Raw genomic sequence first — 27,206 nt, 5'->3', positions numbered from 1 at the left:
ATTGAACAAGCACACACACACATACAGCAATCTTCCACAAACACCTGCTTTTTCTTCACCCCTCAGGCCTCTCCCCTTTAATTACAGTCTAATTAGTGTAAGAAAAGAAAAGAAAAGAGCAGAACAGGGGATCCACACCCTTGTCTCCTCACACTCATTCTATTGAGATCCAATCCCTGCAACTTTCCTTTCATCCTCTGCCAAGCCCCTGCTCTCGGCAGCCTCCAACTCTCCTTATCTATCTATCTCCCTCCAGCTCAAGTTAGATAACTTACCGATGTGCTAAAGGCCGCTGACGTGCTGCAAACACACAACAGATGCCGGCAGTTATGTTGTATGACAGCTATGGAAGCTGTGTCGTAACAGAGCAGTTGGTGAAATCTAAATAATACAAAGTGCAACTCCATCCACTGTGCACCTGCACTGAGCTGACGCCTTCTGGATGTTGATTTAGGGTCCAGTTTTTTGTAGTCTATTTAAAGAAATGTAAAACAGCACAAAGGACGCTCACAGCTCACTGATATTTCTAAGAATTTCAAGTCCACACATTTAAGAGGTAAAATGGCTGAAACACAAAAAGCATCTCGTTTTTCTGGGTACATTTTGTTCTTTGTGGGTGTCCTTCTTACTCCCACAGATGACTAGCCAAACATGCACAATATTAACAAAGTAAAACGCTTAGCTACAGCTACTAGCCATCTTAAACATCATCTGCCCTGTGAGGAAAAGAGGAAGGTCTTCTTTTGGCACTCAGTACCGAGCCGGGGTTAAACGGGCAGAGCTGAAAACTGAAAGAAAAACTGGGAGTTTGCAGCTGTAAAATGATTACCGTTATTAACAAACACTCACTACCTTAATATCACCCACCACTTTATTAGGTACACCTTGCTGGATGTCCGTTTACCTTCAGAACAGCCTTAATTCTTCATAGCACAGATTAAACAAGGTGCTGGAAACATCCTCAGAGATTTTTATCCTCATTGATGTGACTGCATCACACAGCTGCTGCACATTAATAAGCTGCACACATGATGCAAATCTCCCATTCTACCACATCCCACAGGTGCTCTATTGGACTGAGATCTGCTGACTGTGGAGGTCATTTGAACTCACTGTCATGTTCAAGAAAGCAGTATGAGCCCGGATGGCTGTTAGGGCCCGGATGGCTTGGTGTGACAAAGTGGGTGAGAACACCATTTGTCCATTTTCTTAGTTAACATTCTTGTTTTGATTTAACCATATTTCATATGTAGTCTGCAATAGGCAAACATCTGCTATCCCAGGTTTGTTTATGTTTTGCACTTTTACAGATTATATAATATAACTGTCAGGGTCCTGGGTCTCCTGACCCAGCGTGTTTAGTTCTTCGTGGTTTTTGTATTATCGTACTTGTGAGTTATTCTATGGTTTCTAGTTTTGATCCCTTGCCCTTCATGTTTCTGTGTCCCCCCGGTTCTGTGTAAGTCTGTGTCTTTGCATGTTTGAGTTTCTTGTTTTCTGTCACTCTGTATTGTGAATTATGTTCTCATAGTTGGTCTTTTGTTACTCCCTCGAGTTTAGTTTCTTGTGTTCCAAGCTTAGTATTTCCCTCTGTGTAATAAGGCATAAGACCTCTGCCTTATGGTTTATGCCTCCGTGTTTCTTAGTTGCTGTCTCCACTGTGCCAAGTTCATGCCTCTGTGTCATACTTCCTGTTTTACTTTGAAGGTCCGTGTCTTATGTGAATGTGTCCTGCTTTGCTTCCTTGTCTCGTCAGTCCTGATTTCTCCCAGCTGTGCTCTCCTTCTGTGTCTCATTCCCCTCGTTACTTCCCAGTGTACTTAAACCCTGTGTTTCTCTGAGTCAGTGTCGCGTCGTCCCTCTTGCTGTGTGGATCTCCCTGTGAGTTTTAGTTTGTTGTTTCCCAGTTTAGCTTGGTTTACTTTGTATGCTAGTCTTTCTGTGACCAGCAAATAAAACTGTGATTTTGAGTTCATCCCCTGAGTCTGTGAGTCCTGCACTTTGAGTCCTCATCTCCTACCTGCCACACAGCGTTTCATGACAATAACATCTTGGTTTAAATCAATTCCTACAAGTTTAAGTTAACATGTTGTTTATTTCAACTGCTAATTTGTATTGTTTAGAACTTACCTTACCTACCTGTCTTCCAGAAACAAAAGGAGGAAATGTAGTTTTACTTCCTGCTTTATAGCTTCTGGGTTCATCTGAGGTCACGGGATGAGACCAAGTGCGGAAGGGGAAGAATTCTTGTAATTTAATAAAGTTGATTTTAGAGGGTTTATGGAGAAATAGACTTATTGTTGTAATATGTATTGATTACACAGAGTTTATGTTGCTAATAAAGAGTAGCAGTAGAGGTTTGAGTATGATAATGTTCATCTTCCCTACCTACTGAATGGAATAGTCCAGAGGAGAAATTGGTTAAGTGGACTATTTAAGCAGAAGAACTCAGGCGTTTGAGGAGAAAGGACCAGGTCAGTGTAGCTGTGTGCAGTTTGACCTTAATTTCTGTTGATTTAAGTTCAGTTATGTTTATTTGAACTGAGTTAATTTGGAGTTGAGTTTCTTATTTGTTTCTTTGTAAATATTGTTTGGGTCACAAAATGGTGAATAAATCACTTGCTACACTGGACAGCATCAGTCTCCTGCACTTTGGCCGCTTAAGTCAAGTCCTACCACACTTGGGGATAGAAGCTTCTCTTGAGTCTCTCTGTCCTTGCCCGGATGATGCGAAACCTTCTACCGGATTGCAGAAGTTGGAACAGTTTGTTGCCAGGATGGGACGGGTCCTTCAGTATCTGTGCTGCTCTAGTCCGGCATCTCCTGGTGTAGGTGTCCTGAAGCGGGGGGAGAGCAATCCTGCAGCAGTGTTCTGCTGTACGGATCACTCTCTGAAGAGCTTTTTGGTCCTTAACACAGCTGTTCCCAAACCAGGATGTGATGTTCTGTGTGAGAATTCTCTCCACAGCGCCTGTATAGAAAATCCTGAGGATCTTTGGAGAGACCCTGAACTTCCTCAGTTGTCGTAGGTGATACAGGCGCTGCCTAGCCTTTTTGGTCTGGACCTGAATGTGGGCAGCCCATGTCAGGTCTGAGGAGATGTGGACACCAAGATATTTGAAGGACTGCACCCTCTCCACTGGAGCTCCATTAATGATAATGGGCTTGTAGTCTCTGTGCTGACTCCTTCTGAAGTCCACCACCAGCTCCTTGGTCTTGCCAACGTTCAGCTGGAGATGGTCGTCCTGGCACCATGATGCCAGATTTTTCACTTCATCCATGTAGGCCGCCTCATCGTTGTTGGAGATGGTGCCCAACACCACTGTGTCGTCAGCAAACTTCACAATGGTGTTGGAGCCGTGGGTGGCCACACAGTCTGAAGTGTAGAGGGAGTAGAGCAGTGGCGAGAGGACACATCCCTGTGCTGCTCCTGTGTTGATGGTGATGCTGTTAGAGACGCATCTACCCACCCTCACCACCTGAGTTCTGCCAGTGGGGAAGTCCAACACCCATGCACACAGACAGCTGTTGAGTCCCAGATCCCTCAGCTTTGTGAACAGTCTGCTGGGCACTTTTGTGTTAAACGCTGGACTGTTTTTAAAAAAATAAATAAATAAAAAAATAAAACTAAAAAGGTGCGTAGTCGGAGCGGACCGGTCAGGAAGGCGTCTGGACATGGCCGCGCCATCTTAGAATGATGGCATTACTCCATAATGTATTCAAAATCACTTAAATTCAGTTTCTTTCTTATTCTCAGTTTAAACTTCACCAAGTTGCCTTGATCATGTCTACATGTGTGAATCCATTGAGTTGCTGGCATGTGATTGGCTGATTAGATATTTGTGTTAACAAGCAGTAGAACACATGTGAGTGTTTTTGTGTGGAATCATCTTGTATGGGATTTCTCACAAAAAAGAAGAAAGTAGATGTATGTAAATAATAATAAACAGCAATAGATGCATTAAGCATCATAAGTGAAGCATTAGGGTAGATTACTGTTGGCTTCATGCTGGAAGTTTTTTGTTTTTTTTTGTTTAAACCACTAAAGCTAAGAAATACTGTCCTGAAGTACTGTAAGCTGCAGTTACACCAAACTGCTGAATGCAAATTTAATAAAAGCAATGACTATTTGACAGAAACTGAAATTGTACCATCATATTAATACTAAGGAGATCTGTGGAAATAGAGAAACTGTGGAAATTTAGGATCGTCAAATTCTTGGTCTCTGGTATTCTTGTTCGCTGCATGCTAACTGTAAATCTTTTTAATCATCCTTTTTAAGCAATCCTCTCTAGCTCTGCATTTTCATTTTTTGGCTTTTTGCACACAATTTTTCAAACTTTTTTTTTTTTTACTTAGGACAAAGTTTTGCAGCCCTACAACTAGGTTGCCTGTCCAGTGTTCATATGCACATAACCATCAGGCACTTTAGCTGCTCCACTTTCATGTAGATGTACTATACTTTAAATAAGTCAATGCACAACTAAAAAAGAGCCACAAAGTGTAGCCGTGACTCCGAAAAGATAAATTAACTTTTATATCAGACATGTGCATAACTGCATCCCCTTCTACCTGCACTGCTCCCCACTTACATAACACCATCACACACCCCACAACGCTGTCAGAGAGCGTCACTGTGACGCTCACAAACACAACTGCTGCCCAACGATCAGTGACGAGACACACAAAGCTAGAACAAACCCTGAAGCTTGAGGAGGCACAGTTTTCTGCAGGGACTGAAGCACAAAGCCTGCGATATAACGCTGAACAGAGACAAAAGAACTGAAAGCACTGTGACTAATCAGAGAAGAAAATCACTGGTTTGAAACAATTACACTGGAGTAATCCGGCCTAAGCAAAGCATCTGGATTCAATAGGTTTTTATGCACATGAGAACAGAGGCCGGAGGCTTGTTTTCACCTCAGACAACCTTTCAAATGTGAACAAAAGGAAAAATGACCAGACTGGTTTAATCTACCCGATCGGTACAGAGGTGGGACTCGACCCAGAAATATCCTTTTGTGGTGTGAAAGGAGGAGGAGGAAGAAATCCTGCTGAGAGGTCTCTGCCAAAACCCCCTCACCTCCTCAGTCAATCCACTGCTAACCTTTAAGGTTCAATTTCCTGGCAGATGTCCTGCCTCTCACCTGCGGCGCTTTGCCTCCAACAACAGCTGTCCACTAGCTTATAAGCTGAGGTGAGAACTCCAATAAGAAAACATACCAGATTTCAATCCAATGAACTAATAAAACAAAAAGAGGTTGTGGTACAAAGAACAGAAGTTCTAAAAATAGCCAGAAACGATTAATGTTGGTAGCAGTTCTCTGCTTATTCGTCCACTTGACTAAATTGAAAAGGCTGCGTTCATGGAGAAAAAAACGGAACAGATTGTACGTGTGACAGTGGGGATAAAGTGTTCGGTAGTATTACTCACAACACTCCCAAAACACGCACACACGACAAAAATCCCTCCCTGGAGAACAAATACTTTGGGCTTAGTAGGAGGACTGCCTTATGTCTTTCGGAAGTTGGACCTGATAATACGACAGTATTTTACGGAGGGATTTATGACTCCAATCGTTGATAATGTTCCCTGGTGACAGTCAGGCAATACAAATACTAACGTAGCATCTTTAGGAGAGATTGATGCTGCAGTTGAGACACTTTGAAAGCTTCTGTCAATAACAGGAGAATCAGAGGTGGGGTGGTTTCTTTCATCACCTGTATATCTTACAGGGAAACAAACAAGCGCCTATCTATATTTCAATCCTGTCTTTTGACAACTGCCTCAAATAATTTCTCCTCAGAAAATCATTCACTGCAATTATGCTTTGAGCAATAAAACAAGGCATGAAGTTATCACTTATTTTTATCAATGAATCTATGATTTTTCTTTTGTTAACTGAAAAAAATAAATGTCAATTTCACGTTTTCAGAGAATCATTTGATTGGTATGGCTCAACCAACAGTCCAAAGCCAAACAGTTAGAGAAACAGGACTCAGTGAACAGCAGTGAACAACATATAGATATTAACAATCGCTTCATGCAGCGTTTCATTGATATTGGTCCATTGGTGCCAAATGACCATAACCGTCGCTTTTATATTGTCCAACCCTCAAACAACCCCCCATGAGCGAGTCCTCGTATTATTCTAGCATCTTTACCTTACAATATAAAGCATCTTGAGACAACTGTTGTTGTGATTTGCCGATTGGTTGGGGGTTGATCGGAGGCACATAGGACAAAAGGCAAACTACATGAGAGAGAGCCAGAGTTTAATAATTGCGAATGATTAAATGCAGAGTGAAGCATAAACACAGAGGGGGAAAAGAAACACTCAGTGCATCATGGGAATCCCCCAGCAGTCTACATCTATTGCAGCTTAACTAAGGATTCAGGGTCACCTGGTCCAGCCCTAACTATACTATATGTATTTAGCTAAAAGGAAACTTTGAAGTCAAATCTTAAAAATAGAGATAGTGTCTGCCTCTGAAATCTAAATTGGGAGCTGGTCCCACAAAAGAGGGGCCTTAAAGCTGAAGGCTCTGCCTCCCGTTCTACTTTTAAATACTCTATGAACAACAAGTAAGCCTGCAGTGTGAGAGCAAAGTGCTCTAATGCATTGATTGGTCTTTCAAACACAACTTGTGCTGTGTGGTTAGTAGAAAGACTTAAAAATGGTTCACTGCATATACAAACCACAAACACACCATGAAAAAAAAAAAAATCAACTGACCAACTGATCTCCCTTTAGTCAACTCTCACCATCAAACACCTCAAACAATCGAGGCAGCCTCGCCCTGACACTCAGGCTTCATTCAACAACCTGAGCCTGCAGTACTCCTGGGATTACAATGCTTGGCTGAATACACTCCTGAACAAACATACAGATGGCGTTTGTTCAGCAACCACAACAACCTGAGGAAACAGTGTACACACACTGTCAGTGGGTAGCAAACGCGTCTCCGTGTAGTATCTACACAAGGTCCTCTGGGACTCTTTTTCTTGACATTTCAATCCACACAGACCGGTAACTTCACTTCATAGTTTGGCTCTGTGATGATGTGCAATCTCACATCAGAAAAAAATGCACAGTGCCAGCCACTCTCGCAGTACAGTGCGGGAGCTGACAAACAAGTGAAACACACACACATATAGTCATGAGGCACTACTGCCCACACACACACACACACTCACTCACTCGCATCCACTGATGTGAGTCATCCAAAAATTAGATTCAGCATCTTGCATTTCAGCAGCAGAGCAGAGAGGTTAAGACTTTGGTCTTCTGCTGTTGAGTCCAAGTTATTTTGCTCTGGCAGCTAACAGTCAGGCAAACAAAGAAAACAACAGGAGGCAGAGCGGTGGGAAAACAAAACCAGTGTTCACCCACCAAAGGGTCATTGTGTGCTAGAAACACAAAGGATTAAAAACAACCATCGTATTTACCACATAGTACACTTGGAGGTGTGTTAACAGCTTCACAATGACATTTGTAATTTACTTTCAGTTTTCAACCATATAAAAGAACAACATCAAATTACTAGCAGACAATCGTCAAAGTTGTATTTTCAAAGTTCAGCCGCTGCTAAAGAGCATCTTGGACTGCAGCAATTTATCACACTTGTTGTTCTGCGAGCTGCAGAGCAAAACCAGGAGTACTGTGACTCCTCAAGTCAACTAAATGGAGAGGCAGCTGATGAATGTTTTATTGTTTTATTGTCGGGGCGATCGTGGCTCAAGAGTTGGCAGTTCGTCTTGTAATCGAAAGGTTGCTGGTTCGAGCCCCGGCTCTGACAGTCTCGGTCGTTGTGTCCTTGGGCAAGACACTTCACCCGTTGCCTACTGGTGGTGGTCAGAGGGCCCGGTGGCGCCAGTGTCCGGCAGCCTCACCTCTGTCAGTGCGCCCCAGGGCAGCTGTGGCTACAATGTAGCTTGCTGTCACCAGTGTGTGAATGGGTGGATGACTGGATGTAGTGTAAAGTGCTTTGGGGTCCATAGGGACTAAGTAAAGCGCTATACAAATACAGGCCATTTACCATTGTTTATTCCAAAAGAGCATACACATGTTTTTTTATTATTACTTTCTTAAAGCACTCACCCACCATGGATGTCTTCTGGGGGAAGACTGATCCTCTTCATAACTGCTTGTTACCAAGTACGATGCACAATGGAGGAACATAAACTTTCTAGATAAACACTCACGTTTTAGTCTTTGGCCACCATTGAGCAGAATAATAGGTGACCTTTCTCCACTCATAATTAAATCCACCTTCATGTGGCAATTAAAGGCAGCCTATTAAAGACTCACAGCTCACCAACACTGACACATTAAAAAAAAAAAAAGTATTTTTTGCCCCAAAATACAAGTAACACCTTTCTCGGACTGTTTTCTGTTCTATAAATTGTATCCACTTCATGGCAATAACCAATAAAGCTTTTTCAAACACACTTAGATAAAATATGTAAATACTCAGTCTAAGGAAAAGGTGGAATAACCTGGACATAGCCAGAACATGATAATGATTAAATCAGCCTCTCAGCTAATTGTCAATGAATGTGCATCACAGAGTTGGTGTAGCCTAACTAATGCTTTCAATCATTAAAGGCAGGTCAAAGTCTAATTTAAACTGGGGACTTTACACAGAGGCATGCCCTCTGTGAGTACATGCTGTTAGACACTTTACCGCGATATCATGTTCTGTAAGAGATGATCACCATCCGAACACCACAGGAGTGCATTGCTGTCATCCCCTTATGCGTTTTCTTTCCTCGGTGGAGAAACAAACATGAGCGTTGAAGCTGGCACCTTCAGGCCTTTTCATCTTCCACGCTTATAATGAATTAATAAAGACCTGTTAGTTTCTTTAGCAGTCCCACACAAAGCTCATTGGACCAGCAATAACACACCCCAGGGCCCGCCATTACACCACCAACTGCCACACCAGTGAGCATCAGTCTCCTACAGTCAGCCCCCATCAGGGGTCAGACTGGCAGCAGCGCTCTGCTTCTGCCTGCTGATGACAGGAAGAAAACCCAGAGCTGCATTTCTGCAGGATGGCCTTTTCATACCCGACCCCCAACCAGGGCATTCTTTGGACAAGACAAAACCGCATCCTAACACAGATTTTCATAGAAGCTGAAATTGATGGTCACATTTTTTCTTTTTCATCTTTTTAATCCTGCATAAGTTTACTTGTGATAAAGATTTGGCAGTTTATCTGGCATTTCTTATGGCCAAAGGGTCAGTGGGCACACTCAGTTGCCTAACTTATCCAACAAAAACTTTTTTTAAAAATGGAGCCAATCAACGAAGCTGTCCAGTCAGTTCAGTTCTGTTCTGTTTTTACTACGACACACCTCAGCAGGAGCGAGAGTGTGGGGAAAGGGAACAGCAAAGAGTCAGCAGTTTGGAGGCGTTTCATTTCCTTGTCTGCTCCACTCTGTGTGTGAGGAGGTGCAATCACAGAGGAAAGAGAGACTAGCATGGCTGCAATTAACAGCACTATGCTGTACATGTCTTACTAATGGGGGGTAGTGGGGGGGGTGTCAAACATAAGGCCCACTCCAATCTGGCCTACTGGACCACTTTGCAGATAAAGAAGACCACCCCCATCACCATTAAGCAACGATTTGAGCCCAAAGATATGTGCTGACAGATTCCGATTTACTACAGCAGCATTTCTTTATCATGTAGGAAAACTGAGATGTTCTGTTGAAAATGCACTTCTTTTTCATATATATTAAGATATTTTGGGGATTAACTGTGCAGTTAAACCGCTTTACACTGACAGAAAGGGCAGTTTTACTGCTTCACCCCAGTAAAGACTAACTAACGTAGGCTGCATGTAGCCTATGATGCAAAATGAAACATCCCTGGTGTAGTGGTTAACACATTCGCTTGCGATTTGATTCCAGCCGGAGACACAAATCTCCGTTGGGGATGCATCAGGAAGAGTATTTGACATTAAACTCCTCTATTTTAAACATGCGGCGTAATCTCTTGTGGCTTTCTAGGCAGTAAAGACTCTCACACTGAGCTAAAAACAAACTAGTGCAAAACACTTTTTAAAATCTTGATCCAGCTGTCTTTCACTATTTTGCTTTTAAATATGAATGAATATATTTAACAATATGCATTGATTTGGTGTGTTTTAAGTTACAAGTTAAGCTCTGGCTCTTGTCACCTTATGCATAAAGTAATCCTTTCCAGCTCTTACTAAAAAGGAGGGATAGCTTATTAATGTAACCCTGGTATCAGATTAGTAAAAGGTATCAGTATCACATCAGAAATGCAAAAAGTTAAAGTATTAACTTCCGCAATTAAATTTGAGATCATTTGTCATCAACTGACTAATAAACCTATCACAAGACTGCCTACTTCTCCATCACACAACCACCAGTTTTTTTACCTATCCTCCTTCATCATCTTCCACCTCCTCCTCCTCCTCCTCCTCTCTGCAGTTTTCTATCCTGCTCAGACTATTAACAGTTCACAGAACCTACCCACAGGTCGCAACATAAGGCATCTAGCCTTTTGCTTGTGCCTCTCTGATCCCTCATTAGAGCCTTTTGAGGGTTTGTGTATCTGCGTGTTGGCTGAAGTCGGCCCCAGTCTGAAAAAACTCCTATCATTTCCTTGGCAGTCTAAATGGTAATGTCATGTTACACCATCCCGCCTCTGTCACACAAGGAACCATGAACTCTCGCTGAACCAACCCCCCTTCAAGTACATCTTTGGCTCAGTAAGCACACATGCCCTTCTCCTCCTGCATCCACCAAGTCGTGCCCTGCAAGAAGAAGCTTTTAGGCACTCCGACTCTTCTCTCCAAGCGTTTTTGCAGAGGCGTATGGAACAGTGACAAGTCTCCTCACATAAAAGGAAAGCCCTTGTCGTACTTCCATTGCCGAAATCTACCTCCCCTGGAAAGCTGCCCTGAGTGCAGTGAAAGTCAAGAGTAACACTTCTCCACCTCCTCCACAGACATTGCTAAAAAGGAGCTTTGTTGTGGAAATAAAAATGGAGGACATAATCATTTGCCACCTTTTGCCTCTCATCTTTCAACAAGTGCAGGGTGGTCTCCTCAGTGCATGATGACATATTTAAGAAACCTCTGACACCGAGAAGCAGTTTGTTTTCTTTTCTGCAGAGCAAAAACTTGAGCATGACTTTTCAAAGCAGCATTTCAGGCTGATCCCAAATTTAATGTCAATTTGGGGCATCCAGAGTGCAAAATTACAGTTGACTTTTACAAATACCACCATGCTGATAATGACTTTGTCCTTTCTCTCTGAAGTGATCCAACTATCAACAGCACAGACACCTTAAGAAAAAAAGCCCAAATATGAAGACTGCCGGGACCAATGGGGACCCCTTTTAGGATGTGCAGACTCCATAAATTAATGATCAGTCTCACTGAGGCAGATAATGTCAAGTTCACCTGCTCACAGCAGGATTTACCACTGAGGCTGACAGCTTCTGCTCTGCATAGTGTTGAAATAAATCGCCCCAGGGCAAACTGTCAGTTTGCAGCATTTACATAACTGGCTCCCTCATCATTATTGCAAATGTAGCATTGTAATGAGCACAGCTCAACCCTTTCCCTCAACCCTAAGGCAAATCAAATACTCCATGCCAAGCAATTTAAATCAATTACACCTGGTGTTATTGATTATCTATCGCGAATTTGCTACTCCTAACATTTATTAATCGCTGTAATGTGACTTTGCTGATTTGACTGGTCTGACTCTGATGTATTATCATTTATAACACGTTATAGGCTAAAACAGTACAAATTATTCACCTTTAAGAATTTTGAGACTAAAATCCGTCTCCAACAGTTCAAACTCAGAGCATCAGCTGAAGGAAAACGATGAATAAACTTGAGCTGTTCAGGACGCATTTCCTTTATCAGTAAATTCCTTCACAGCATATATAAACCGGCACTTCTGATACTACAGGGGTAAGACACAGTGCAGGTCAGCTGAGACAAAGTTATCCGCTGTCTCTCCTGTGACAGGGTCCTCTAAACGCCGCGGTTCACCAGTGCAGCAGGTGTCCCTGCGCGGCAGAAGGACGCACGATCAGCGGATCCCAAACAAACTACCAAACAGCCCGGCTTACCTTGTAGACATTCTCCGTTATACGGTGCACCTCGTCGGTCCGGGACATCCTTGTAGGCGTGTCAGTCAGAACCATAGACTAAGATTTCCTTTTGGATGAGGCTGGGAGGGTTTTCCGAACTGTAACAGGGGGAATGAAACAGCTGTTCGCGGGGAAGAGCGGCTCCTGTCTGCCGTTCACTGAGAGAGAAGAGCGCGTCTGGTCGTGGGATCCCTGCTTTTATAGGAAAGTCCTCCGCTTCGCCCACACCGGCTCCCCACGCAGCCAGTCAGTCAGTCGGTGCCTCTCGGTTGGAGCGCAGAGGCGGACTCACTCTGAGAGGGGCGGTGCTGCTTTCAAGGGCGGTGGGAAATAGAGTAACTTGCGACCTAAATTACAACAGTAGATAAGGATGAAGCGGCAGGAGCCATCATCCTCCAGCGTATCACATTGAAGCCTGGGGGGAGAATAAAACAGATGTTAGCCTAACAATAAGCAGACATTAATTTAAGAATTTCCCAAAGAAATAAGAAATATGCTTTGTCAAAAAAATCTCAAAACTGGATTTTGGCATGTGGATCTAAAAGAGAACAAAGCAAGGACGGAGCCAAATGGACTCCAGGGGTGGCACTGGCCTCCGTAAAATTTGCTTGGACCCCCAAACCTGTGCTACCCCAAAACGCAAGAGGAGGTATGGAGAAAAAGTGTGGTCCTCCTAAATACAGTTAATCCGTGTCCCCCTAATCTTGGTTGGTTCCTCTCTGGTAGTCCAGCTTCCTCACACAGTCCAAAGACATAGGTTAACTGAGGACTTTGGTGTATAGGTGTAAATGTGTGAGGATGAATGGTTTCCTGTCTCTCTGTGCTAATCCTGCCATAGATTGGCAGCCTGTCTGGGGTGTATCCTGCCTCTTGTCCTATGACAGCTTGGATCGTCTCTGGCCCAGCTGCAACCATGAACTGGATACAGAAAGAAAATGGATGGGCCCCACATAAAAAAAAAATCATGTAAACAACCCTGGAAGAACCCACCCTAAAATCTCCATCATGGCATCATACAGTTGGTCCTTATATTCTGATTTAGCTGGATACAGCAGAGCCCCTGACAGTGCGGCAGCCTGTCCAAGCTGTACTCCACATCTTATTCTATGATAGCTGGGATAAGTCTCCAGCCCCACACAACTCTGAATTAGATAAGTGGAAGTGAATGGATGGATGTATGGATAGATTTAGCAGTAAAATACAGTTTTAAATTAAATTAGCACAGATACTTTGACACGCTTTCTTTCATGGCTTTAGAAGCTGCTTTTCCCTGTTGGTAATCTGGCAGGTGGTTTCACTGCTGAGTTCCTCCTATTAAAAAGCACTAATCTCAATTAAAATGTAAAGGCTGGTTTGTTATGTTTGACAGACTTTATCGGAATCACCTTTTTTTCTTTTTGGGAGTATAGACAGCTTTTGACATTAAAAACTTGAAGTCAGGTGATCTTTTTGTTTCAGTAATCAGGCATCTTTGTTTTGATAATTGTAATAAAACCTGATTCTTTCACCCTCTAACCCAGCCAAGAATTTGTGTTATTATTATTAATATTGTAAGTCATCACGACTGAGACCATCAGGCAGTGTGCTATTGTGTTATGATGCTTTGCACTGAGTCTAGAAATGCAGCACAGCTTTTAAAGAAGCCACACCTGCTCTGCTGTGTCAGCCAGCCCACGCCTCCTCTGCTACAACCATTCACAAGACCTGACTGAGCAGCGCCATACAGAAACTGCAACAGTCTTCATCCATTTACTCAGTACAAATATTTAATTTTCCAGTATCCTTATTCTTATAGTGATTTATGCAGTCTGTGTTTATTATTTCAGTCATTTAGACCCTCCGGCTCAGTCTTCCCTCTGCATAAAAGGGGCTGTAGGATGATGGTAAGGGTTTTTTGTTTGTTTGTTTTGGGACAATGCAAGTTTTAATAAATCCACAACAGAGAAAGATTTTACCGTGGTCCACATATGTGCGCCTGCTCTATATTTGTGTGGCTGTTGGCTGAGTGGGCTCTGGTCGGTATGAGTGGGATGGAGCCACATTTGCTTGGATTTGTAAGCCCTGGATTGTGGGCCGGGGAATCCCACACATCACGATCTGAGAGCTGCTGAATGGGGATGTATTTAAATAAAAGAGACAGAAGCAGAAGATAACAGAAGATAAGTGCGAAAGAGGACAGTCGTGCCTTTTCTTTTCGGCAACACCTTTTTTTTTCTCCTTTAGTGAGACAGAGCAGATATTTAAGAGCAGCTTGTAGACCAGATAATAAAGTGGCACCGTGGATCTCTACCAGAACAGACTTATTTTGTTTTGTTCATCACATCCGATTAGAGCGAGTCCCGAGGAAACCAAACTGCAGACAGTTAGTGGAAATCAATCAGGCATGTTTGGTCTTCACTGGAGCAAACAGCAGCCTTCCCACTGTCAGCAAGGCTATTGATTTACTCCTGTGTGAATATTCAATCCACACAATTAGTTTCCGTAATTGAATGTGAGCTGCCATTATGTTTGCTGACATCCAACCTATTCTGAAGTATAATTGTACACAAATTAATTAAGACATTGATTATTAATCATGGGTTGTTTGAGAACTAAACAAAGCTGGAAGCTTAAGACTGAAGTCAGGTGTGAAGTGGCAAAAATGATGGCCTGAGACTAAAACAATGACAACAACAACAACACAAAGCATTTAACCACTAAACTTATCCAGTCTTTTGTTGCCCCTGCTACAAATTTCTGGCATTTAATCGGAAATAAGCATATAGCCCTTTTAAAAATAGTCTCACTTAGTACATTTGGTTTGCTGAAGGTTGTTCCTTTACACATACTTTTGACATTTAAAAAAAAAAAAAACTGGCTTGTACTTGAGGCTGGGATTCAAACCACAAAATATACATCTATGAGATGTGGCGTTTTTGGCAGGATGGTATTATTCTAAATATGAAACCGCTCATGAGCTTTTATATGAGATCAATGCAGATTCTGGATCTGAAAATGAAGCCCATTTAACCATGCAGTCTTGATAAAAACCAGTGGGGAGTGTTGGGGTTCAGAGATTCTTTTATTGCTGCCATATAACCTGCCTTATGATAAATGCATTAATAACATGTTTTACAGTATTATTTTATCAGTAATATTTCTTATAGGGTTCATATTGCATTGAATATGTTTGTTATCACATTCATTCTATTCACAGGTTGAGTTCAGTTTATACACATTGCATATCTGTGCTTGTTTAGAGTTGATGTTCCATCCAAGAGGGTTTTAAGCTTCACTGGTGAGAGTGTCCAGGTGATACATGTTGAGGGAAGATGAGAACATAGCAGGTTAATTGCATGCATGCTTACAATACACATTAAATCTAGCAACAGGCCTGAGCGAAGGCCCAAGTGTCTTCTGCTTCTTTTTGAGACCTGCGCCAATTCAGTCTACTTAGTGATTGATGATGAGGGTCAATTATTAGCTCTTAACGATCCTGAAGCTTGAAGTTTATTACCTTAAAAGGCAGGTGTTATAGAAAAGAGAAGTTATATGACTGTTTATAGTTATTAAGATGTACAAGATGTACTCTTGTCTGTAAACAATGTATTTTTGACCTGTATTGACGTGTATGTGTGGGCGTTAATTTTCTATGCTATAAAACCAGCATTCAATGTATTTTTGTCAGAGGAAGACATATGCTGATGTTTCCTCTCCTGTGTTAATAAACTCATCGTTTGATTGCACTTGTCTGGTGCCTCCGTCGTTCGTTGTCTGCTCTGCAGTTGATCGATCTCGCTTCAGGAGCAACACATCTGGTTGCAAATGGGAGGCCTGATTGTATGGAAGTCTACGGGTAAACAGTCGTTGGCTCCTTTGGTCTTTGATCTCATGAATTTACAGGCTGACGATTTTCCAGACAAATTTATGTTCTCAGTCACTTATTATTTTTTTTACACGGCATGATCTTTATATGTCAGCTATGGTCTCTATCAGTGTCAAAAAGGTAAATAAAACAGGGAACAAATTAGGGTGGGCTCACCTTATAACAGATGACCTGTTACTGCATGAGCATGCAGTGACAGTTTACAGATATAAGACAGATTTACCTCATTTTCATGACCTCTGGTTTCAAAAAAGCTAAGATTGGACTGTGATGACATTCACAGTGGTATATCCATGGCTTATGATATGAAGCTGTATCCATGTGGCTTCAATCAGCATACCTGAAAGCAACAGCCCAGAAGGAATGCTTTTCCAATGTATTTTTGTACATTTTAAGTATTTAAAACATTTTAGTGAGCTAATTAGTGATTTAGAGACATTTTATTCATAAAGCTGGGGGCTTTTCATCCTTTTATTAGACAGCCAAAAATGGAGAGATGATAGGAAGTGAAAGGCAACTGAAAGGGGAACACAGGAAATAGTGTAAAAATTAAGTGACTAGTCAGAATTTGGAAACAAAGTACTTAAAATTATCCTTTAGTACTGGGGCCTTTAAATAAACTTGTTGAAAATGACATTTCACTTCAGTAAAGTTCTGCATGTGTGTATATTCAGTACAGTGGGGGTGTAATCAGGTAGGCAAGACTCCGGGTGGGCAGGATACACATACACACCTACATACCTGAAGCATTTATTCAGCAGCATTTCATGTGAAGCCTACTCATCGTCCTCTCAGGCTTTTTCTCTCAGCTTTAGATCCACGTCTGTGATTCATCAGCAAGCGCGGCGCTCTGACATTCAGTCTGTGCACCGCCCACTCCCACACACCTCCGAAAAGGCTTGTAGTGCACAGTCAGAATGGATTCAGTCCATTCAAAAAAAACAAAAACAAAAAAACCCAGTGTGAAGTGGACAAAGGCAATTCAGGCTATTTCAGACTCGTCAATACATCGGCTTTGTCGGAGAGAATGGTTCAAGGTTAGATATGGGAACATTTAATGTCTCCCTATCTATCTGATGCTTTGTCCTTAGCTCAATGAGCTTCAATCACCTTCAGAACAATAGCAGAGCAAGGTCATGGTGTGCCTGTACTTTTCATCTGAGTCATACATGCTAGAAGCCACAGAATGGGGAAGGTTTTAACAGATTCATTACGTGTTTTTTTTTCTTTGTTTTTCTAATATTAAGAGTTCAAAGGCCTTTAATCTTTAATATTGATTCAAAAATATGACAAATCAGGTTGCAAATGATAAAACAGACCATTCATTGAGATTTATAATAACACAGATCATTAAACTTGTGCCTCCTACTCTGATGAAATTAAAGGGATAGCATTATGTGGGAAACAGGTTGGAAACAGGTGAAGTGAATACCTGTCAGTATTCACAGATGGATATCCATTGGGGGAGGGATTATATAAAGGAGCAAGTTAACATTTTCTCCTCAGGGTCAGGACATCTCCAGTAGAGTGTTCCTCTATCAACAGTGGTCGAAGGAAGGAACAGAAGGCACATGGGGAATGAAAGCTGGCCCATATGGTCCAATCCAACACATGGATCTACTCAAATTCCTGAAAGACTTCATGCTGGTTCTGACAGAAAGGTGTCATAGTGCACAGTGAATCACAGTTTGCTGTGTATGGGGATGCAGAGCTGCAGACCAGTCCGGCTGCCTGTGCTGACCCCTGTCCACTGCTAAAAGCACCAACAATGTGCACGCAAACATGAACTGGACCACAGACTAGTGCAAGAAGGTGACCTCATTTGGTGAATCGCATTTTCTTTCACATCACATGGATGGCTAGGTGCATGGATATTGCTGACCTGGGGAAAACCTGGCACCAGCATTTCACCATGGAAAGAAGACAAGTCGGTGGAGGCAATGTGATTCTTTTGGGCAATGTTCTGCTGGGAAACCTTGAGATGCTACTTCTACCTAAGCATGGTTGAAAATGGCCTTTATTTGTATAGCGCTTTACCATTTACCAGTCATCCACCCATTCACACAGGTGTGTGGCAAGCTGCATTGTAGCCACAGCCACCCTGGCACTGACAGAGGCGAGGCTGCTGGACACTGGCGCCACCGGGCCCTCTGACCACCACCAGTAGGCAACGGGTGAAGTGTCTTGCCCAAGGACACAACGACCGAGACTGTCTAAGCTGGGGCTCGAACCAGCAACCTTCCGATTACAAGGCGAACTCCCAACTCTTGAGCCACGATCGCCCCACCATGTACCTTCTTTCAGAGGAACAGAATTCCCTGATGGCCTCTTTCAGCATGATAATCCAACTTGCCACAAAAAACTGGTTCAGGAATGGTTTGAGGAGCACAACAAGTTTGAGGTGTTGACTTGACCTCCATATTTCCCAGACTTTAATCCAATTGGGCATCTCTGGGATGTGCTGGACCCCAGCACACCTTCAGGTATCTAGTTAAGTCCATGCCTTGACAGGTTAGGGCTGTTTTGGGAGCAAATAGGGGACCAACATAATGCTATCCCTGATTGGTATATATTTAGAAAAATAAGGTGGTCGAAAATATTACATTTTAGCTACAAGATAACTTTCATCTGGATATGAGAGGGAAGCCCCACAGTAAACTGTGTACCTAATTCGGTTTTATTTACCTAGCACCAGTTCAAAACAGTCATCTCAAGGTCCTTATGTAATTAGAGACCGAAGCTCAGTGATCAAAGAATCCCTCATAAGAAGCACTTGGAGATAGTGGAGAGAAGGACTCCCATTTTTTTTCCAAACATGTAGAGACCACCTGCCTCGGTCAGTTGTGAAGTGAGGAAAGAGAAAACTGGAGCATGGAGACCAGCAGCTTAAAAACTCTGCTGCCACCTTGTGTTCACTCACTGAATAACAATCTGAACAGTGATTTACAGGCAGTGAGACAACGAACGACAATAAAAAAAAAAAAAAAAAAACACTTTTATTGTAAAAAGAATATATAGAGGTACAATTTCTGAGGCCATTTTAAGACAAGCAGTTTGCAGCAGGACTGACGAATCACAGCCTGTCAGTATTAGTCATCAGTGTTTCTGTCTGTGAGATTAACTGATTTACAGATTAGTTAGCTGGATCTTCAAAGATGCACAAGCTTTAAGCCTTCTGGATCTAGGCCACCCTTCTTGCTCCACTTTAAAATGAATATGTAAGAAAATCTAAAGCATCATACGCACACACTGAAATAATTAGTTTTGATAATACTTGATGGGTAAAGCCCCAGGTTCTGTCAAGTTATTACCTTGAAGAGATTACCAGCTGTTGTCTGGGCGTCAGAGGTAAGCCCACAGACGATATGATTAGCCCTTTCTCCAATGACACTGAACTAATCCACAAGGGGAGCAAGGAATTAGATTAGTTAAGCTGCTTGAAAAGGGGTCAGACTGAGAGAATATTCTGTAAAACTGATGCAAATAGTTTTCTTTGTTTTGTATTTTTTGGGGGGTACTTTAGGGTGGGTTGAGTAACTCAGAAAGCAAAGCCAGGCAAAGAGAAGGCCTTTACGGTAAGAGAAAGACACCAAAGACAGAGAAAATGTTATGTTTCTGTTATACCTGCTTTAAAGGATCAGTTCACTCAAATCACAAGAAAAACAACTTACCCCTCGATCCTGTTGCTAAATGTTTTATAAGCAAAGATTTTTAAAAACTAGCAGAAATTAGATCTAATCATCCCTTTTTGCAATCACAAATAAGTTATTAGATGGGAGAAAAATGTCTCTATGTGAACTTGTCAGAGACCAGTGATGGTCAGAGCTGTTGGCAATAGCTTCCCAGGCTTGTTTCTCTATTATTACATTCACTGATCACTGATCCATCATCTGAAAATGAGAGAAAACAGGAGCAGGGTGTTTCTGTCAGATGGTGTGAGTTTAAGTTTATGTAACTGTATGTTTGCAGAGATGCTTGTTTTGCTTTCCTCAAGTTTTTGTTTCACCAGCTGTGTGCGTTTGTTGCAGGGAGGCCGAGTGGGAGATTTTACACAGATAAAAACAGGCTGAGTGCATTAGTAGAACGATATATATATCAAAGAAAGTAAAGAGCCAGGCAAATGTTAGGGTAAATAATGTGATGCCATATGTGAAGGAGGCTCTGTTCATGGTGAAAGTTGGAAATTAACTCCTCCGCCACTTTGTTTTATGTGTTTAGGTCATAAGGGTAGACCATTTACTCCATTTACTCCAACTTGCTCAGGCTGTACAGGTATCAGTTACTGGTGAGCACACAGAGGGCAAACACGATGACAGGAAGGTGGATCAGATCGCCAGATCACAGCACCATCATAACGTCTCTTCTGCATTTTAACCCCTCCCTCACAGGACAAACGACAGAACATATATAAATTCTATAGCAGGAAAAAAGCAATTTAATCTCAGCTGGATTTACTGCAGCTGTAAAGCAAAAAAAGCATGGCAGCACAGAACTGGATGCACTGAGGTAAATGTGTGTTTCTGTAATTTGGGTGAACTGGCTCTTTAAAAACATTACCCATCAGGTGAAGAAATTTAGAGGGAGGAATTAAAATGACATATATACATAGCTTTAGGTCATTGTCTGTCAAATGACTGATGGTAAACACAGAGAACTAATCAAACAAAGGTTAGGCACGATTATCTGATCTCACAGGTCTTCATGGTTCAAATCAGCATTTGTGACTGCAGTGAACCGGTCCTGACTCACTTCACGTGTGAACCTGCAGCCCATGAGGAGAAGCAGCCACTGGATGGGGTGGAGGAGGCCCGGTTATCTGAGACTGGCTGCCGTCTTTGGGTCTTTGAGCAGCCAGCTGCTGTCGGCTGAAGGTCCTCAGTCGTGCTCCTACAAAGCAAGCGCCTCTCGCTCCGGTTTCTTCTTGGGACGCTCCCGCTCTGAAACAAAGAGATTCAGAGAGAAAGAAGCAGGGTGAGGGACCGCAGAGTCGTGACATGCTAAATCTTTTATAGGTAATGTTACAGCATTTTAGTATGCTTTAGTGCTTGCTATTGTTTGCATACCATGTACACCAGTTATCTTCCTGAAGTTTTGTAAGTTTTGTTAACCAATGTATTATTTTATGCTGCAAACTTTTTCCTCTGCTGAGACTAGTTTATTTTATTGAACTTTACTTACCAAAATTGTTTTATTCTGTATTGTTTTTTTTTTTTTATCTCACTGCACTGAACTCATTTTTATGCAAAAATAAAACCCAAGTTCATTTTTCTTGAAGCCTGACCTGACAGCAGACACAACATCACCTTCATCTTGTCCAATAACATAAAACACACAACCTGGACCTGCTGTGAGATCACAGATCAAGTGCAGAAAGCTCACAGACCCAACAATGCAGAAATAAAACTGAGGTTTCAGCCACAGAGGCCTAGAGACGGGTCAACGAACATATGGCAACCACTTGTTGCTTTTTTTCTTTTTTTTCTTCTTACGCAACCAGTTGTTGCTAAGGAAAAATTTGTATTTTCTGAATGGTTGACGAGCATTTGCTGGACATTTGCCGTCGGTAGAGTGAAACTGGATACAAAGAAGCACACGGTGCTGCCCCAAAAACCAAAACCCCCTTATGGCTTCTTGTCAACCAGTTAAAGAATTACAAACTTCTCTGTAGCGACCAGATGTTAGGTGTCACTGACCAGGCCTAATACAGATTATACATGTACATGTATAAAGTATCTACTGAGTACTAATCGTGCTACAGTGACCATAGAGTATGTAATCTTGAAGAAACTCTGCCTATGAACTAACAAGGCTACCAAGATTCTTCACATATATACTCGGATTGATTAAAACATTTACTTCAAATAAAAAGTACTTTTACCTTTTATGTGTATAGAAAGTGCATGTATGTAGGTCATTTTTAGGCACGTAAATCCAATATAAATGTTTTCACGCTTATATGCATGTTACACGCACATTTTAACGGTCACCAGAGTGTTTAAGCTTCAACAATTGACAGCCTTTTACTTCCTATCAGGTGTGCCTCTACCATTCCTCACCATTAACTGAGAGTCAAAGATCACAAAGATGGCAAAGAGACGGGAATCTTTCCAGATGTTTTGATTCAGCAGCGAAAGAACAATGATCAACACAAAAATCTGCAAGTAGTGGCTGCAAACAGCTGCAGGGCAGGTTTTTGCCATTTATATTAATAAAAACTTGATGCTAATAGGTGTAATAACCTCACTTTCTGAGGATCTCTCTCTTCTGAGCTTTGCATTTAAGCATCTAATAAAGCACCAACGTGACAAGAAGACACCTCATTAAAGACCTTTTTAAAGACGTGAGACAGCAGCGAGATTTAAGCTTCATCACACTGCAGTGTTTTAGTTTTAGACAGAGTGATAAGGTCACCGGGGCCCACGGTGACTCAGCACAGCCTTTTAATAAAAGCTTTCTATTTACTGACTCCTCTAAAATTACTTTTTGGTGGTGAAGTGTTTACAGTCATGGAAAGAAGATAATATTACTGAGGTTTCATCACAGCCTCTGCAATATGAAACACGATGGGAGGCGGGCTGTGGGATTTTTCTATTAAGTGTCATGCACATATTCTAAAAGTCATCAGTAATAATAATAATAATATATTTTATTAATAGGTGCCTTTAAAGACTCTCAAGGTCATCTTACATTAGTACAACAAAATAAAAACAGAGTTATCAATGGATAATGAAAGACTTCTGGTTGGAACTTTAGTCAGTTTTGCTTTTGCTTTTTGAACAGGAATGTGAAAAACATGAGACAACAAACCTGGTTGCTCCTCCGAGGCCTCTGGAACTTCGGGCAGTTTGTCTGAAGGGACCTCAGGAAGCTCGACATCTCCCTGAGAGAAAGTTCAAAATCCAACAGGTCAGAACTCAGAATCAAAATGAAGAGCATGCTAAAATGCTTGCTAAATTTTTATTTTTATTTTTTAAAGCCGATTAAACTAACCTGAGTTATTGCCTCCAGTTCAGCCAGCACAGCATCTTCATCCTCCTGAGATAAGGAGCCGGCCAGCATGTCGTCAATTTGCTGCAGAGAGACGACAAGTTTTTAAAAAGTGAAATGACTGTGGATACGAACCCAATTTTACATCTGTGAAATTTAATCTACAGAGACTGGAGAAATCCTTTTAAATTTTCACTCTCTCGACATCTACTTGCAGAATGAAGTCAAAAGAGGCTAAAGAAATAAATGAAACTGATTACCAGCTGAAAGGACCTACCCTTTGGTACTCAATGGCATCTTGAGTTTCATCCATAATCCGTTCTACTTCTTCAATTGACATCACCTGCAGTGAAAAAGAGTTGATAACGGCTCATGAATAAAAGGTGATGAATTTTAAAAGCATCTGCAGGCCACATGTCATCACCTACCTCATGCATTTTCTTCAGGCATTCATTTCCAACTTTCAGTCCATCGATGACTTTCCTTTCGATCTGGGCGAACTCCAGGTCTTGAACCTGAAATGAGGAGCACAGGGAGGAGCTGTGAGCATCACCTAAATGCTGCTGAGTGTCAGTGCAGTTCGCCAATCGCTCACCATATGCTCCAGGTTGCTTATCTGGTTCTCTGTCTTGTCCAAGAGTTGATCTTGATAGCGTTTCTTCTTCAGCAAGAGGAGAGCTTTCCTGTTCAAAAAAACAAATTAAAGCTTGTAGTAAGGAGGGAGAAATGTAAGAGATGATTGACAATTTCTAGACACATTGCCTAAAAAAAATAATCAGCGCTGCACAAAATGTCTCATCTTCCCAAATTCTTTTTGTAACAGTCGCCGTCTTAAAAAACTCTCTTCTTTCCCATCCCATTTTCTTTCTTGCCACTATTAACTGGCTTTGGATTTACGTTTAGTTTTATGTTTAGTTTCTGATTCTCTGTCCAAGCATCGTGAGCACATGTACCAACACTGTACATGTGCTCACAGTGAGCTGCAGTAGATAACCCAGAGAAAACAAAAGGAAGGTTGATTGAAGAAGATCCGAGAGAATGTGATTTTCATCCAGTGCAGCCCCTCTGTTAAACTGAATTTGGTGACAGTGAAAGGAAATATTTTTGGGATTCTTAACAGCTGGTCAGAGAAGCAAAACAACTGAAGACATCAGCTTGATTTGTGTTTTTCACTATTTATTATTTTTTAAGGATTCTGCCTGAAATAATGCAGGCCTAGCTACCAAAATAATGCATTTCAGAGTTTCTGACATAGCCTTCTCCAGCTTTTGAGACATTAATTAAAACAACATTTCAGAATTGCAGATTTCCAAACCTTATTTTTCTTCATTTTAATTTGAAGAAAATTGTCCTGTCCTGAGTATTAAGCTCCCTATTGTGCAGTATTTATATATTTCGTGCTGAGAGCTTATATGCCTTTACTCTGCTTTCAATCATTACTATGGTTTCATTGATTACACTGTACTCACTCTTTTTTGCCATCCTTCAGCAGCTGTTTGGCCAGAAGCCTCTCCTTCTCCAGCTGCACATTGATCTTCTTTTGATACTGCCTGAGCTTATCTCTTTGCTGTTTGAGTTGCTGAAATGAGGAAATAGAGACATGAACAAACCATACACCTGCACTGCACTCAGATAAGCGTCAAACTAATTCACCCATACCAACTTCTTGTTGATCCAGGTTTAGAAATAGTAGCAGTCTGCACAAACTACAGCAGCTATAATCTGATTATTACTGGCTGCACTTACGTTAAGGTCCTCCAGTAATATCGGCATAGAAAAATAAGTAAACTACTGTGTTAGAATTTGAATGACTTATAGTGTTTGCTTAAAGGACACTTTAAAGAACGAGTCGAGGACGATTAAAGGGTTAAGTGCATTAAGACAGAAGAATAGACCCTGAATAATGATAACATTTTGAGGTTTTGCTTCATAAAATATCGCTGGGGGCTACTCGATAACCGAAGTTGTTAAATTAGCACACAATAGCTCGCTCTGTTTTACATCACAGAATTCCAGGCTAACACTTCAGCTAGCTGTGTGACACTTACCAAAATCGCTTTGTCTTGTTCTGTCACTCGGGTTTGTTTCTTTTTTCCAAAAAGATTTCCCATCCTGGCACAGCATGCCAGCTAAAAGTCTCAACCAAAAAGCAAAAAAAGGAGGGCAAACTACTTAAATGTACAACTAAATTCAAGAGACAGACTTCTGAAGCTTCTCCTCCATTATTTGTGTAGTCATCTGTGTCCACACCCACACCAGGAAGGACGGTGTCCCGGCCGGGACAGATATTTCTGGTATGACATTTGGTTAAAGAACCCATTTAAAGCAAACGTATGACAGACCTGCCGTTATTTAACATGAAAATACTTTAAAATCACAGCTGTTTCGAGTGTAGAGCCGAGTAATCTTAAACACAGTTTAAAATAAAGAGAGCTACCAGTTTCCACTGCCCTCCAGTGGTCAGACACAGAAACTGCAGGGTGAACATACAAAACTTCCGGTGTGGACTTTCAAAGTAGAGTGACAATACAAAAAGTCAAAGTAACCTGTGATAAAGGATTAGAAATTTGGATGTTATAATTAATTAACATCCAAAAACTTCCACAGATTGAGTATTTGGAGTGTGTTAGATTTGTGTGTTTTTTGTTTTGTTTTGTTTTGTTTTGTTTCACAAAAGTTTGGATTTAATTTAATCTTCATGATTTAAAAAGTTTCCTAATGAAAATGAAAAAAAAAGCAAATTAATTCTAGATGATTGTGCCGTTCTCAAACAAATATTTCTAGCACAGATCTAGCACCCACTGTTACACTCACATTAATTATTAATAATTCAAACTCACATTTTAATAATTATGTTTTCAGTCTAACATCTTCCTGATTTATTCTAAGTCCAAACATTCAGTCACGAGCTATTTAAAAGTTTACTTTTTTTTTAAACTAGGTGTGAAAGTTTGAGTACAGAGTGCAGAAAATATGTCGCATTCATGGATCAAATCAGGGTTTGGGAGTAATACACTGAAAAAAAGGAACAAGACACAAGCACACGTGATTTACAAAGAAAAAAAAACCATATACACACACGTGGAAAAAACCCACAAGGTGAATAGAAACAAGGTACAGAGACATAAGAGGTGATTAAAAAAACAAACAAAGGATATATCTTAAATTCTGAAGGTAAGTGAATTTTTTTCTGTTGTTTTCAGAGGTGGGGTGTAATGAAATACAAATACATCATTACAGTATCATCTTGATGCATGCTCAATCATCCAGGTAAGTAAATCTCCAAAAGTTGATTCTGTTCATCTGGACGTAGCGTTTTGTGGGAGAAACGTTTTGTCACTCATCCAGGTGACTTCTTCAGCCTCAGCTGACTGCATGTTTCCCCAGTCTTATAAACAGTACATTTACATAATGACTGAACCAGCCCAGTGAAAGAACAATGGGCTGGGAGGTCAGTTCCTTAATCTTAATTATGCAAATTCTCATGACCATTGATCAACAATCACTGACCAAAACCCACTGATCAAAGAACACTGATCAATGGCCATGAGTCCCATTCACAGAGAGTTGGGGAATGGCTGCAATCACAGCATTGTAAGATGGTGACAGATGTACCCTTAGGCCCCCTCCTCGATTCAGAGATGGTCTTTCCCTTTTCACGTAAATGGCCTCCTTGACTCCGCGCTCAAACCAGCGTTCCTCCCTCTCCAGGATGTGTACATCCTCATCATTGAAAGAGTGTCCACTGGCCTGTAGGTGTAAATAGACTGCAGAGTCCTGGCCTGACGAGGTTGCTCTTCTGTGTTGTGCCATCAGCTTCGCCAGAGGTTGTTTGGTTTCCCTGATGTATAAATCCTGGCAATCTTCCTGGCACTTAACAGCGTACACTATGTCACTCTGTTTGTGTCGGGGGACCCGATCCTTGGGGTGGACCAATTTTTGGCGCAGCATGTTTTGGGGTTTAAAAGCCACAGAGACCCGATGGGCTGACCTCCCAGCCCACTGTTCCTTCACTGGGCTGGTTTCAGTCATTATGCAAATGTACTGTTTATAAGATTGGGGAAACCTGCAGTCAGCTGAGACTGAAGAAGTCACTTGGATGAGTGACGAAACGTTTCTCCCACAAAACACTACTTCCAGATGAATAGAATCAGAGTCAATAGAACTTTTGGAGATATCATTACTGTACTTAAGTCGAGTTTTCGGGT

General features: G+C 41.5%; 2 protein-coding genes across 9 annotated transcripts in view; both read right to left on the bottom strand.

The window, feature by feature from the left end:
* The window catches only part of baiap2b (BAR/IMD domain containing adaptor protein 2b), a 76,137-nt gene extending 63,650 nt beyond the window's left edge, over positions 1–12,487 (bottom strand). For 4 of the 8 annotated variants that reach the window (XR_005614071.1, XM_039616376.1, XM_039616379.1 and 1 more), the window contains exon 1: positions 12,126–12,485. Coding sequence is in view for 6 of the 8 variants with exons in the window: in XM_039616376.1 (XP_039472310.1) it covers positions 12,126–12,200 (75 nt within the window). In the remaining 2 variants the exon portion in view is untranslated. Of the gene's footprint in view, positions 1–12,125 lie in introns of all 8 variants that reach the window. The other 4 variants (XR_005614070.1, XM_031743825.2, XM_039616380.1 and 1 more) reach the window with 2 other exon arrangements.
* Positions 12,488–18,985: 6,498 nt separating this feature from the next.
* On the bottom strand, positions 18,986–25,272 carry chmp6b (charged multivesicular body protein 6b). The gene is made up of 8 exons (XM_031743835.2): positions 25,047–25,272; positions 24,468–24,577; positions 23,594–23,681; positions 23,427–23,513; positions 23,276–23,341; positions 23,002–23,082; positions 22,819–22,891; positions 18,986–20,948 (listed from the first exon to the last, which is right to left on the bottom strand). Exons 1-8 carry the CDS (start codon positions 25,107–25,109, stop codon positions 20,899–20,901), a joined length of 618 nt encoding a protein of 205 aa, XP_031599695.1. The 5' UTR covers positions 25,110–25,272; the 3' UTR covers positions 18,986–20,898.
* Positions 25,273–27,206: the final 1,934 nt, after the last annotated feature.

The sequence above is a fragment of the Oreochromis aureus genome, linkage group 8 (genome assembly GCF_013358895.1).
Source record: "Oreochromis aureus strain Israel breed Guangdong linkage group 8, ZZ_aureus, whole genome shotgun sequence".
NCBI lineage: Eukaryota > Metazoa > Chordata > Actinopteri > Cichliformes > Cichlidae > Oreochromis > Oreochromis aureus.
Note: the sequence above shows the minus strand (reverse complement) of the source record. Positions and strands in the feature narration are given on the sequence as shown.

Excerpts from the sequence above, each read along its gene's own strand:
- chmp6b (XM_031743835.2), bottom strand. The coding sequence starts at position 25,109 with ATGGGAAATCTTTTTGGAAAAAAGAAACAAACCCGAGTGACAGAACAA. Across the intron at positions 23,682-24,467 it reads CTGAAGGATGGCAAAAAAGA|GAAAGCTCTCCTCTTGCTGA; the intron begins GTGAGTACAGTG and ends TTTTTTGAACAG. Across the intron at positions 23,342-23,426 it reads GCCTGAAGAAAATGCATGAG|GTGATGTCAATTGAAGAAGT; the intron begins GTAGGTGATGAC and ends TTTTCACTGCAG.